The sequence below is a fragment of the Galeopterus variegatus genome, unplaced genomic scaffold (genome assembly GCF_000696425.1).
Source record: "Galeopterus variegatus unplaced genomic scaffold, G_variegatus-3.0.2 Scaffold3641, whole genome shotgun sequence".
Taxonomy (NCBI): domain Eukaryota; kingdom Metazoa; phylum Chordata; class Mammalia; order Dermoptera; family Cynocephalidae; genus Galeopterus; species Galeopterus variegatus.
The window spans coordinates 136,995-152,236 of record NW_007729752.1 but is presented as its reverse complement, the minus strand read 5'-3'; the positions used below and the strand labels follow the sequence as shown (position 1 = coordinate 152,236).

The window sequence follows — 15,242 nt, the reverse complement described above, 5'->3', positions numbered from 1 at the left end:
CATTCGGTTCACACAGTAAACACTTCCAGGTACTATGCACCAGGATCTGCTTAGGGGACAGAGTCCCTGCCCTGGGAAGCTCACAGTCGAAGGGGCAGAGAGTCAGGGAAGCAGCAATTCCAGTGAGCCGTGGCATGTGCAATGGCAGAGGGAAGGGCAGAGCTCTGTGGGAACCTGAGGAAGAAGTGGTTCCTTTACCTCTGCTTATTTCTCTTGTAGGGGGTGGGAGCGGCTTGGACTATTGGGGCAGCAAATAGAGGAAGTGCATGCTATCAAAAATAGAGGGGCAGGGAGGAAATAAAAGTTCTTCTGATCTAACAGAAACACAGAGGGGCCTGATGAGGCCAAGGGGTGAGGAACTTTCTCTGGTGCTTTTGGAGTTGGGATGTCTCTCCAACATAGAACTGGGCTCGGGGCAAGGAACTTACTTCAGCCAAGAAGTGACACTTGTAAGATGTCAAAAGTCAGAACAGTGTGTGCTCCAGTAACCCTTAGGGAGGGACACAGGGCTTCCCATGGGAGGACGGTGAGGCTGCTCCCAGAGGTTTTGTGTTCCTCTTTAGGCCACCTGGTCTGGCCACTACCGCAGATGGGAATAGGCTGGGCCCATCAAAGCCTTCCGTTCTTGGACTCCCTGTTCAGGGTGTGAGACCTCCCATCCCGAAGGGTGCCTCTGCACAAACAGGCTGCAGCAGCCAACCCGGTAATAGCAGCTATACTGCGGTCATCACACAGGGCTCCCAGAGGCCCCCTGCCATAGCACGCAGGCATGGAGTCTGTAATTGTTCCTTGTGTCAGTTCTGCAGGATCCTGCAGTTGGACCTCCAAATCTTTATCAACAAGCCAAATAGTCTCCTCCTGCCTGAAAATTCACAGAATAATCCATCACATTTACTAAGCCTCTGACACATTGTCAGAAGCCAACAATATTCAATGGCTGGTTAATTAATTGAATGGATTTAACAGATGAATGAAGAAAATATAGAAAGTGATCATAATAAAGTGTGATGGAGGGCCTTTGAGCTGGCATTTGAGCTTGGGCCTTAGAAGCTTAGGGCCTTAGCCACTGTCCCTTCTCGAGGCATGGGAGACAGAGAGGCATCCCAGCAGGAAGGAGCCCTTGTACAAAGCCGTGGATGTGCCAAGTATAAGGTTTATTTAGGAAATGTCAAGGTAGTACCAGGTTTGAATAAAATATGAGGCTAGAGAGGTTTGTTGAGCACAGGTTGTGAAGGCACGCAATAGTGTTTGGACTTCATCTTATCAGTAAAGGGAAACTATATAGAAAGTGCAAAAACTTTACTTTCATTGGAGCTCAAGGATCTTCTAGAAACTTTTAAAGTTTGTCTAGAACATTCTTGCACTGACTATAATATTTATTTGTCACCCTTAATCAATTCTATATTTCTGCTGAACTCTTCTAGGCTTCCCAAATCTGGGTGTGCTCCCCAAATCTGGGTGTGCTGCCCACTCTGCTTCCGCCTCTGCTGATGCTGGCCCACACTGTGATGACTTCCTTTACAAACCCTCCTAGAGGTTACTTCGTAAGTCAATCCTCTTATCTCCTCTCCAATGCAATTCCAGCAAGAAGTATTGGTGGCTGAGTACAAAATTGTGACTGCCCCCCCTAAATAGTTACCATGACATTTGATTTTTACTGCCCTTCTTCCTACATAATAGTAAGAATTGCAGGAATAAGGCCCGTAAGCATCTGAGATTTAGGAGACAGGATAGGTCAGATTTGAAAATTTACAGGTTTAGACACTGCTGAATTGTGTCTCCCAAAAAGATATGTTGAAGTCCTTACTCCCCTTACCTCAGAACGTGAGCTTATTTGGTAACAGGGTCATTGTAGACGCGATTTGTTAAGACGTGGTCATGCTGGAGTAAAATGGAGTTCTTAATCTAAAATGACGGGTGCCTCTCTGGTGACAGAGGGAATGCCATTTGATAACAGGCAGATAACGGGAGTCATGCAGTGCAAGCTAAGGAACACCAAGGATTGTTGGCCACCACTAGACACTAGGAAGAGGCAAGAAAGGATCCTCCCACAGTCACAGAGGGAGTATGGCCCCGCCACCACCTTGATTTTAGCTTTCTAGCCTCCACAACTGAGAGAGAATAAACTTCCATGGTTTACGCCACCCAGCTTGTGGCACTGTTATGGCAGCCCAAAGAGACTAAGACAGACACATATTCCAAAAGAGTCTTTCCGTCCTGTCTTCCTGTCCATGAGCAATGCTCTCGCCTATATTAGGGGTGGACCGTATCCCCTGGTCATGAAGTCCTGGTGAGTTCTTCCAAGGAGCATTCTGGAGTATCTGTAAGCACGTTGCTAAGTTTCCCATGGGTGCTCAACAGTGCCTGGCTTAGACCAGATTATAAGTTATGGTCAAAGTGTCCTTAGAACAACAATGAGAGGAATTCAAAATATGGAAAGTATTCATCACATTCCTCCTTCCTAAAATTTTCCATGTTCAGTCCTCTTCCTTCCAGTCCTCTTCCAACTGTGCACATACACATGTCCTCAGTTCACATTTCTCCTCAGTCCCTTTCTCCATGTAATGTTGTTGTTACATCATCTTATAATGTCTCCTAATATTCCATCCAGTCATTACACCACAATCATTTCACCATTTCACTCTTGTCAGTCATTGATTTGAATGGTTTATTTCTTTTTTACCCGTTTAGATAACGTCGTAAAGAACAATTTTGTGTGTACATATTTTTTATCCTTTTGGATTATCTCTTTCTGATAAATTTCTAGGGTAGATTTGCTTTGGCTCAAAGGATACAATAGCATTAAGAATTTTGTTATACATACATATATATTTTTTTCTAAGAATCCAGCTGTTTTCTTTTTATCTTTTTGAAATAAATTTTATTATGTGTATTTAAGGTATACAACATGATGTGTTATTTGATATATATAGATAATAAAAAAAGTCACTATGGTGAAGAAATGAACATGTCTATCATCTTACATTCTCATATCTACCCATTGTTTTGTTTTGCTTTTGTAGCAAGAGCAGCTAAGATCTACTCATTTAGCATGAATCCCATTTACAGTGCAATTTTATTACCTGTAATACTCATGGTGTACATTAGATCTCTAGACTTGTTCATCCTCCATATCTTATTATACTATTTTTTTTTTCCTTTTTTGTCTTTTTTACTGACCGGTAACGGGATCGCAACCCTCGGTGTTGCGCCTGCACCACGCTCAGCCAGTGAGCGGGAACCGGTCTCCACATGGGACCCGACCCCTAGGCGGGAGCGCCGCCGCACTCCCAAGCGGCGCACTCTCCAGTGCGCCACTGGGCCGGCCCTATTATACTATTTTCTAAAGAACAAAACCAAAATACATTCCCATCAAAAAGTAAGTATCAAATGGTGCTTCATTACACTTTACATTTTTATTTCCTGAGGTTGAAAATGTATTTATTTCTCCTGTAGGGTTGTCCCTGTGTTAACTGATATTTACCCATCACTCTATTGGGTCCTAATTATACTGGTTGTTTATATATCATAGATATTAAATCTTCTGTGACATGTTTTTAGAAATAGCTTTTCTTTTTCCTTTAGTGGCATTTGTTTTTATTGAAGAGAGTTACATTTTATTGAAGAGAAGTTGCTACAGAGTTGAATTTTTTGTTCCTTTGAAAGTTATATTATTTTTGTTATTTACCAAATAAACATTTCTCCAAAATTATAATGAAATATTCTGTTTTAATTCTGTTATTTGACCCATTTTAATAGTTTACTTTTTAATCTATTTGAAGTTTATTTTTTCCTATCATATAAGGTGTAATGTAAATTAATTTTTCTCTAAATTGTGATCAGTTACATAAAACAACCCATTAAATAAATGCTAATTATACCAATTAGTTTTGATGCTTACTTGATCATATATTAAATTACCCTAAGCATATTTTTCCTATAATAAAAATTCATATTCTTTACTCTTTGAATATTAATTTTTTTTATTATTGTTGCTTTGTGATGTGGTTTAACTCCATAGGTCTGTTTGTTCTATCATTATTTATTTTTCCAGCACTTTCTTTTTTTGTGTTCTTATGTATTTATTTTTCCCATGAGCTTTAGGTTAATCTGCCAGATTCTAAAATGAGACCATTTGATACCTGGGTTAGGGTCCATTTGAGATATACATTCATTATTGGGTGGGTCAGGGTAGACTGGCCTGGAGTAACTTCTTCTAAGTGATGTAGCTGGGTGGAAAGAGCCGGGCTATCCAAATGGATCATCTCTGGGTATGAGTCCCATCCTCCCACCTGCCATTTGCCCCAGTTATTTAACCTCCCAGAGCTTTACTCCCCTCTTAACCACAGAGGGATGATAGGGCCCACTTAGGAGAGGTGTCATTCTAATTAAATGAGGGAAGGGATGTGAAACACTTGGTGTAATGCCTGCCACAATATAGGCACTTAATTTTCATTTCCTTTTTATTTTCTCCCGATCACAATTTGTTAGCTTCACTGGACTTTCTTAAGTCCGTTCCAAATTTTTATGTATTATAAGTGGATTCCTTTGTCTCTCTATACTTTCATAGCTGTTTCTTGCTGACACTCAAAGATGCTATAGAATATTGTCCTTTTATCTTGTTCCTTCCTCCTTTGGGAAGCTCTTGTAGCACTGTGAATGGCTCTTTTCAGATTCTTGCGGATCTTTTAGGTAGACACAGTGCTGCCTTTGGCTCAAGGCTTCTGAAAGACATGGCTGAGTTCCTAAAGAGATGCTAGAGGTGCTAGAGTGTTTTAGTTCCTTAAGCCATGTTGAGGGTTGCCTTTATCAAAAGTCAGGAGCTACTCTTGGTTTACTTCCTTGAGGACCTCATTCTTGGGTCTCCACTCTCTGATCCTCTCACCAAAAGAGCTAGGTTCTCCCATAGGTGGATCCCCCTACCCCTACCCTGCCCTCAGCCAGAGCTCAAGCAGCCTGTGGTATTTTTACATTGGGAGTCTCCTCTTGGTGTCCTGTGGGCTTTTCACCATTGCAAATGCACATGGCCCAAGCAGATAGCCCACTCTGTAGCAAAACTACACCAGGGATGGCAGGTGGATCAGGCAACTGGACCTGAGTTCTCATCTTGGCTCTGCCACTGCCTGGCTGTCGCTCATTCATTTATTTACATTTCTCTTTCTCTTCCAAAAAGGATTTAAAGTTGCTTTAAAACTATGGGGGAAATGCAGAAATTATAAGGTGGGGAGAAAGAAAATAGAGAAGTAGAGTCTGGAGAGAAAATGGAGTTGGGAATAGCAGAAACGTAAACACAAACCCCCGTGCACTTGTATTTGACCAGATTTGACCTTGAGCTTCCTAGCAGTCAGAAGCCATGAAGAAATGCTTTGGGCAAATTACTTTACATCGAAATCTCAGTTTCGTCACTGATAAAATGGAAATAAAAACCACATCATTGGATTGTTCTAAGGATGAAATGAAATAAGGGATGTGAAACCCTTTAAGTATAAACATATAACACATAGTAGGGTCTCCACAAATGCTAGTTTTTATTGTTACTGTTACTTGTTCTATGGTGTCTCCCTTGAAGTTAGAAATCAACACTGCAGCTGGTGCATAAATTGACTCAGCTCCGGAGATCTTATCCCTCTTTCAACGTAGTTCAGGCTGAGAAATGATGATCTGTAGCTAACTACACAACTGATATAAATGATACACATGTGAGGAGTGGGGAATTAATCTGCTTGCAGCAGGTCTGATGCAGGTAAGGATAAAGATGTCCCTTTATGTCAGATCCATTCCCAGGAAGAATTGGACTCGATAGAATAAAATGCAGGAGCTTAAAGGGACCTTCAGCTGTTCTTCCAACACCCTCTCTTTTGAAAGTGAGAAGGACAGCTGAGTTTTCCAGCATTACACAGCTAGGGTTTGATGTTCAAATTCCACTTATTTCCCTTAAAGGACCCATTCATGGTAGGAGACTAACGTGGAGTAGAAGTAAAGAAAAAAAAACACGCTGATGTATTTATAGTTTAGGGAAATGAAAGTCAGTATGAGTTCAGACCGTTCATTGTTTCATTGTTACTTTCAGCTGCTGTTGGAATTGTTCATCCGTCTTCCCTCTGCTGGCCCTGGCAAGTCAGGCCTCCAAGCCAAAGAGCTCTTTTTAAGAGTTCAGATCCTCTGGAAGCAGCAGACTTATGTGATTTCTTTCTGGTGTGGAGGAATTCAGGTATTTAAAGAGCCTGTTTTCCTAAATGCTTTTATGCTTCAACAGAGAGTCTCACTCAAGCACATCTTTGGGCTATTTAAAACTTACAGTGCAGTGCCTTCTGAGTGTGCACATGTGTCCTGGAATCTCAGTGGAACACTGGTTTATTTTGAGTGGCAGTATTTGACACTCTGAATCATGGGCCAAGTTCATGACGGGCCCCTCTCTGCCTGTTCCTAGCAACTGGAAGCCCACATGTGTGGGGGTGAGGAGCGGTCAAAATGGTTCAGATAAAATGATGCAGAAAGAGAATTCAGCTCTGAACAAGTGGCTAAATCCCCTTATTCAGGACACTTTGTGCCAAATGCGTGGCTGGCACTTCCATGTGCACCCTCATCTGACCCTCCAGTCAACCTGGGAGGTGTGTGATATTACCAGCCTCCCCTTATTCACGAGGTCACTCAGAAAAGTAGGCTGATGTGCTCAAGGTCATGATCATAAGTCCACCCAGGTTCCAGACTCCAAGTCCAGCACTGTTTCTTCGATTCCATTACCATCTACTCTTGGTGGAAGGAAAAGTAAAGGAAACAAACTCAAACCCAGAAGTAAATCAGTGATTTCCAAACAAGCTTCATTTCCTTCAGTCCCAGGTGTGGCCATTTGACGACTACTTTGGTGTCACCTACAGTAGTAAACCGTGTGCCAGGGAGATGAGTGTTGATACCCTTTGGTCCAGTGGCAACGGAACTTGATGATTTAAAATTATTTTTGAGGTCCAGCCCAGTGGAGTTCGTTTATCTGGCGAGATGTACTTCCTCTCTTCCCTTTCCTATTTCCTCTTCTGAATTGGTCACTTGGGATGCCCGTCTCCAGGCGCATCTGCGTGCACTTGAGATCTGAAACCCAAGCTGGTGCCACCACCAGCTGCAGAAGCACGCTGCTCACTGTCATTTTTGGAAACCAAAAATGACTGGGCACATAACGGTGATTAGATAAAGCTTGTAATTTGTGTTTGCTGTAGTCAGCGACGTGGTATTTTGGGACAAACAGCCGCTCTATGCTACATATAGCTTGGAATTTGCGGCTTTTGTGTAACCCGCCATTGTACGGTCAAGGAGGTAAAGCAGCAGTAGGGCAGACAGAAGGATGAAGGGAGAGAGGACAGGAAGCCCCCCTCAGCTGACAGGCAGAGAACCAGGGATGCTTTAGAGATCAAAGAGCCCACAGAAAATCTGTAGTTGACTTGTCCATAAGAGGGACCCAGTTCACCATCAGGCACTGGCTCCCCAATCGCACCACCCTGCTTTACTGACAGCTGGAGCCACTTGACTCCGAGGGAGAGGCTCAGCCCTATCCCAGGCTCAAGGAGGAATCCCAGTCTGAGCCAGAGCATGCTTTAAGGCCTGAGTTTAGTTCTTCAGTGACTCAGCTTTTTCATCTGGCTATTGGTATTCTCTGATCAGATGCTCAGCCTCCTTCTCTGCCCCAATTCTGGGAACAATGTCCTCACCTTTCCTCTGAGCTTGAGTCTCAGCTGGATAAAACCTTTTTTTTTGTTGTTGTTGTTCACTAAACATTGACTGAGGGCCTCACATACTAGATCAGGATGGGCATTAGGGATATAGAATAAGTCAGCCCGAATTCTGGCCCTCAAGTCACTTACTTGATGGAGTAGGAGGAGAGCCAAGAATCGTAGGAATCTGCCAATCTTGCTCTAAACAGACCCCATTGTGACAAGCAAACTGGGAGCCACCATCCCATCAAAATAACCCCATTGGAGTGGGAGAGAAACAACTCCCCAGGACAGCACGGTGCTGCTATAAGGATTTACAGGGGTGGGGGAAGGGGTACTGAGCCCAGAAAACAAGAGATTTCTGAGATTCTCTAATCAATACCTCCAGCCAACAGCTTAAAATTAAAAGCTCAAATCCCAAAAGCTCATTAACCTTTTAAGGTAATGTGATAATGAATATGAGATGAATATTCACAGCAGCACGAGTTACCAATATTGCATGAATAATTGTCTGGCACACAGAGACCAATTTGCGTACCAGTGAGAATTTTCAAGGACTAGAACTACTCCCCAATGTGAAAAGAAGCATTGTTTTAAACAAGAAATGTTACTTAGGACATCATCTTTGACTCTAGAAAATGATTCCTTTTCTTCCACCGGCCAGGGCACAGTAGATGCGTAGTAACAGCACTCTGTCTCCTGGAGATGTGGGCTGGGAGCTCTGTTGGGAACATGCTTTTTTGTTGGTTCTGAGGCCAACAACTGGCTCCTTCAGGTGGAGATGCTGCTTTTGCCACCATTTATGTTTCCTCCTGGGCATTAAAATTCATGCCTTGAAAGCATTTCACAGGCACCACTTCTGACTCTAGTTCCATTCTCTCTACTGTTGATCCTGCCATCTGCTCCAGAGGTTCACAATAGGGACTAGAAGAAAGGGCTTTCTGCATCAGCATCCCCCCCCCACCATTTGTGTTACCAGATCTTAGAATCCTTCATACGTTACATTAGAAAGTCTTCTAGAGGTCTCCATGTCTAATATTTTGTGAAGTGTGTTCAGGGGAACTTAAATTCTACAGGATGCTGATATGATTGTATGAGAAAAGGGGGCAAGAGCATGACAGGGACCCCTAAATTTGAATAAGTTTGAGGAATGCTGACTTTAAAGAAAGTTAGATAGGAGTATTCACTGCAAGACTTCTCGGACCATCGAATTCTAATATCCATGGTATATCTCCAAGAGGGGCATATAGTTGCAGTGATTATAAAAGTTATTTGATGATGAAATTTTTATTCTGAGGTTAAGACAGACCTCAAAGAGATTTATAATAAGCCAATATTAAGCCAATAGATCATGATCAAGTATCTTCTAATGCTCCAGTTGATTGCTTGAGCCCCCATATAATCCGTTAGCAGAGAGTCTTATTGGAATTATCCAGAAGCGCCGTGTCTACCTACACCAGTACTGCACTGTATTTCCCTGCCACCAAGTTGCTCCAGAGAACACCAGACTGTCTACCGATTCTGGCATGCCATTGTTGGCCCCAGACCCTGTCCCCTTCAAGTTGACCTCTACTTTTACTGCTCTTTTCTGGTGACCTACTCAGGATCAGTGATTGTTCGCCAAAGCAGAACAGCTGTGCCTGGGGCTCTGGGTCCAGGGGACCTTCTTGCAGTGAGAGCACACCAAGACAATACCACACTTCCCATAGACACCGAGGCCCTCCTGCTGAGGCTCTGTGCTCATGACAGGGACTTCCTATTACCATAAGATGATTTTATTTCAGGAACAAATTGTTCTACTTTGCCACAGGACCTTGGCTGAGGTCATCGTGCCACTCAAATAGGTCTCCCTTGTCTCAAATCTGGGTTCTTTATGCAAATTCATCCATCTTCTTCCAGAGACTATTGGGCATGTGTATCTCAGGGAATGACATTCTTGATTGAGATTTAAAAAGCACAGTAAATTCTCCTGTATTCTCCATCTCTGTGTAATTTGTGTACTAAAGATATCTTTCCCTGAACAAAAAAGTTATATCCTAAAATAATCACTCATCTCTAACTCCTAATAGGAAAGAGAAATGTTGACATAATTGGGTACCCCCATTTAACTCTGCCTTAATAGCTATCCTGTTTGTTACACGGGTGTTACAGCTTTAATGCCCTCCCCCCCCAACTCACATTGAAGCTTAATCCTCATTGTAACATTGTAACAGTGTTAAGGAGGTATGAAATATGACTATAGTATATAAAAGGTGGGGCCTTTGGGATGTGGTTGGATCATGATAACTCTGCCCTCATGTGTGAATTAATCCACTCATGGATTAATGAGTTAACAGATTAATGTGTTACCATGGGAGTGGCACTAGTGGCTTTATAAGGAGAGCAAGTGTTAACATGCTCTCAGCCCTCTCACCATGTGATACTCTGCAACAACCCGGTACTCTGCAGAGAGTCCCCACCAAGAAGAAGGCCCTCACCAGATGTGCTGCTCAACCTCGGACTTCCCAGCCTCCAAAATGGAAAGAAATAAATTATTACTTTATAAATTACCCAGTTTCTGGTTTTCTATTTCAGTGATAGAAAATGGACTAATATAACCAGTTTTGGGGACACTGACTATAGTTCAACCCTGTCAATTTACAGTGGGGAAACTTGTCTAAAGACATAGAGCTAGGGCCGGCCCGGTTGCGCACTTGGTAGAGTGCAGCTTGGGAGCGCGGCGGCACTCCCACCGAGGGTTCGGATCCCATATAGAGACGGGTCCGCTCACTGGTTGAGCGCGGTGCAGGCGCGACACCGAGGGTTGCGATCCCGTTGCCGGTCGCGGTATGGGCGCGACACCGAGGGTTGCGATCCTGTTACTGGTCACGAAAAAAGACAAAAAGGAAAAAAAAAAAAAAGACATAGGGCTAGAAGGGGGCAGATCCAGTGCGGGATCAGGTTAGCCTGACTCCTAATACAAAACTCCTTCCACTGTTCCCTCAATTTAAGACATCCAGATTATTGCCACAGGTCATAAATCGGAATTGTCATGTTCAATCAATTGATATTTTATTTGACTGGCATTTTCTTTGAAGCACACAAATATATTTCAGATATAGACTCTGCTCTTAAAGCCCTTAAAACTCCAAAAGTACAAAGGAATGGAAACCATCATGTTGAAGGGATACTTGTATCCCATATTTATTGCAGTCCTATTTACAATAGCCAAGAGTTGAAACCAGCCTAAATGCCCATCATCAGATAAGTGGATAAGGAAAATGTGGTATATTTACACAATGGAATACTACTCTGCCATAAAAAAGAATGAAATTCTTCCACTTGTAGCAACATGGATGAACTTAGAGAAAATTATGTTAAGTGAAATAAGCCAGGCACAGAAAGAGAAATACCACATGTCTTCACTCATAAGTGAGTGCTAAAAATAAATACATAATAAACAAACAAACAAATAAATAAATGAAAAAAGAAAGAAAAAACAACAATCACAATAATTTGTTGAACTTTCGAAAGGATGGAACAGAACTGAAGCCACCAGAGGTGAGAAGGGGGAGGGTAGTGAGAAATTAGTAAAGGGATAAAAATGACGGGCCAGCCCGGTGACGCACTGCTACAGTTCGCCGCTTGGGAGTGCGGCGGCACTCCCGCCGAGGGTTCGGATCCCACATGCGGGCCGGTTCCCGCTCACTGGCTGAGCAAGGTGCGGGCGCGACACCGAGGGTTGCGATCCCGTTGCCGGTCCCGGTCTGGTACGGGCGCGACACTGAGGGTTGCGATCCATTGCCGGACACGAAAAAAGACAAAAAGGAAAAAAAAATGACTATTATGCCAAATCAAATAATGATCTGAGCATCACATATTACACACAGGTATTGATATTCAGTGCTGTAGCCCATAGATATGTACAATCAATTATGTTTCAATTTTTTAAAAATGGAAAAAAAAAAAAGTGAAGAGAGAAATAGAGACAAAAAAAAAAGAAAGAAAGAAAAAGTCCTTACTTTTTGTGAGAAGCTGTAATATTTGCACAAAAGTTGTGCTAAGTTGTAGAAAATGCTGACTATCCCCCGAAAGAAGTAGAGACTCTTGGGAGAATTTGGCATCTGGGTAGCAGGTGATCCCTTTCTGTAGGGAGCAGGCATTTGAGGCAACTCCTGGAAGGGTTTAGACAGAGAGAAAGAGAATATTGAGAGAAGAGAGCAAAAGATCAGATCTAGCTGGGGCATCTGAGGCATTGAGATTGAAAGGATGGGCTGGGTAGGAATTGGAAGAAGGCATTTTGGGCAAAGGAGTTATCATAAGCTCAGGCTTATAGGTTTTAGTGCTTGGCATGTTTGGGGAAAGGCTGCTGGTTATCCATCATGACCGAGAAGGACTGGAATGATGAGATAGAATGACTTCTTCACCACATAACTGTGTGATCAGCAGAAGCATGTTGACCAGGGAACTCTGAAGTGGCTGGGTTTTGACAGCTCCACACGTCTCAGGTATATCTTCTGGATTCATCTCTGGGCCATATCTCTCAGGCATCCTTTAGAGTACTTTGAATAGGTCAAAGTTCCTTTTCTTGGCTCTATCTCTACTGAATTTACATCTCAGTCCAAGCTCTGTCTCCACGATACCAAATTTCATAAGATGTGATAAAGACACAGAGTTGTTTGGGTCATATCAGGGAGAACATCTGGATATTTGGGAACATCTGGACAGTTTTCCAAAGGAAAAATAAAATATTACTTTGCATCCAAGAGTTTGAAATTACAGGACACAAACAAAGTCTGAATCACCAGCATGTCTTCTAGAGTTTGGAAATGCATTCCTCTGAGAAGAGAAGAAAATGGTCACTCAAGAGTCCCATTTCCGTCTCTTACCCACTTTTATCTTCGCTATTTGTTGCAATAAGACAAGCAATTCCACTTGAAATGTTATAGAACTGGATGATTCAGTTCTTATTATTATATCTCTGGGGAGAAAAAAATTCCATCTTCCCTGTTTATTTAAAATTCTGCTCATTCATTAAGCCTGAAAAACATTTATTAAGCCCCTTCCTTGTTTGAGTTCTTGTGTGTGACTTGAGGTCAGAGAGATGACCGAGACACAGGCCCTGCTTTGCAGGAGATCACTGTCTTACAATCAAGTCATCTCAGCACAGAGTGATTAAAGCTAAAAAAGGTAAGAACAAAAGAATTTGGACGCATGGATAAAAATGTTACTAGGGAGGGTGGGGTGGGGTGATTGTATTATTCAAGGTTCTCCAGAAAAAGAACCAATATATATATAATATAATTAGTGTAAGGTATTGGCTCATGCAATTACGGAGACTTAGAAGTCCCATAATATGCCATCTGTAAGCTGGAGATCCAGGAAAACTGGTGGTATAGTTTGAAAGTGTAAGAGCTAGAGACCTCATGGTATAGATTCTGGTCCAGGTCAAAGGCCAGAGAACCAGGAGAGACAAGGGCAGGAGAAGATCAATGTACCAGTTCAAGCAGACAGTCAAAGATAATTCACCCTTCCTCCAGTTTTTTGTTCTATTCAGGCCCTGAATGGATTGGATGATGCCCACCCACATTGGGAAGGGCCTCTGCTTTACTCAGGATTCAAGAGTCAAATACTAATCTCTTCTGGAAACACCCTCACAAACACACCCAGAAATAATGTTTACCCAGCTATCTCTGCATTCTGTGGCTCAGTCAAGTTGACACATAAAATTAACCATCATAGGTGAGAAGGAGAAAGGCCAAGGAAGGATTCAGTGAAGGAGTAATTTTTGCCTAGAGTCTTGAGGGATAAATAGGAGTTCTCCAGTAGATTGAAAAGGGGGGAGCAGACATCTAAGCACAGAACACATCAAGAACATGGAGACAGGAGACAACTAACAACACTGGGGGGAATGTATGGAGTCCAGATGGCCACTGGGTAGGGTGCAAGAGAAAACCAAGGTGAGAGATAAGATCAGAGAAATATAGAAGGGCAATATAACAGCAGGTTTCATGCATGATAAACCTCAGACCTTATCCTGTGGGTCACAGGAAGCCCCTATGCCTCAGAAATACCCCTGCTCTTATTTTTTTACAACTGAACTATACCAGTCTAGGACCTATCAATTCTGTTCCTAGATATACCACCAAGAGAAAAAAGTGCATACATCCATCAAAGACACGTTCTAGAATGTTCACAGCACTTCTACTCATAAGAGCTCCAAACCAGAAGCAACCAAACATCTTTCAATGTAAGAATGGATAAATTGCAGTCTATTCATACAATAGAATACTCCATAGCCATAAAACAAATTTTAAAAAATGAACAAAATAATGATACTCACCACGACATGGATGAATAACACATGCACTATGTTGAACAAAAGAAGCCATTTATATGTAATTTCATTTACATGAAATTCAAGAACAGGAGACTTAATTCATAGTGATTGAAGTCCAAACAGTGGTTATGGGGAGTAAAGTACTGACTGGAAGAGAGCTTAAGAGAGGCTTCTAGTCTATTGGGAGTTTTCTGTATCTTGATCTGGTGGTAGTTATATGGGTGTATACATATGTAAAAATTCAACAGTGGTAACATTAGTGCACTTTGCTGAATGTATGTTTTAGCTGAATAAAAATGTGTAATAAAACAAAATCAACAAAATTTTTAAAAGCTGCTCTAAACAGAATTTTAGAAATTCAGTTATGATATTTGCCAGTATGACCTGTGTAAGTTGTCAGAATCAAAATGGCGTTGCTTGTGTTAAAAAAAGCCCTGACAAATAGAGCTAGGGAAAGTCGTGAAGTGGGGATTTCTCATGCACATTACGCCTGATAACAAGAACTATCACAAATGATTCTGAAAAACCACAATCTTGTACTAAGGCTGTTGCAAACTTACACAAAAAGTACTTCTGCAAGGACATCTGCCCCGTAACTGTCTGTCCAGCCTCAGACTAGCATCACACTTGTTATTGATCCTTGTAGCTAAGAATAATTATCCTTAAACAATTATGTAATCCTCTACCATTTTTTTCTTTGAAAACCTATCTTCCTCCCTGAATACACACACAATTTACTATGGCATGTGTATTCCCACTGCAATGCCCTACACCCAAATAAATATTGTTTTCTTTTAGAGAGCCTCTCTCTGTTTGTTATTTAGGTTGACAGACCCAATCCTCTTCCAAGAAGTTCCTTTTCTTGTGAGAGACCCTCCCCTTTCCTGGTAATGTGTATCTTCTATGGGGGGTTTTTTAGAGACAAAATACCCCTTAGCTGGTGAGAACAAAAGGGCAGCAACTAAACAGAAAGACAGCAAAGTGAAGCAAACTTATGATAAACATAACCCAAGACCTCAACCTGTTGCTTCTTTGGTCACAAGTTTCCATGTGTTACTGGTGACCTCTTTACTATACAAGGGTACATCAAAACTTCATGGAAAGGGGCCGGCCCGGTGGCGCACTGCTACAGTGCACCACTTGGGAGCGTGGCAGCGCTCCCGCCGAGGGTTCGGATCCCATGTGGAGACCGGTTCCCGCTCACTGGCTGAGCGTGGTGC

General features: G+C 42.3%; 1 protein-coding gene across 1 annotated transcript in view; it reads left to right on the top strand.

Moving 5' to 3' along the window:
• LOC103601231 (T-complex protein 1 subunit delta-like) overlaps nt 1–15,242 on the top strand; it is a 114,471-nt gene that overhangs the window by 25,680 nt on the left and 73,549 nt on the right. The window contains exon 2 of the mRNA XM_008585616.1: nt 6,071–6,211. Within this exon, the coding sequence (XP_008583838.1) occupies nt 6,071–6,211 (141 nt within the window). The remainder of the gene's footprint in view (nt 1–6,070; nt 6,212–15,242) is intronic.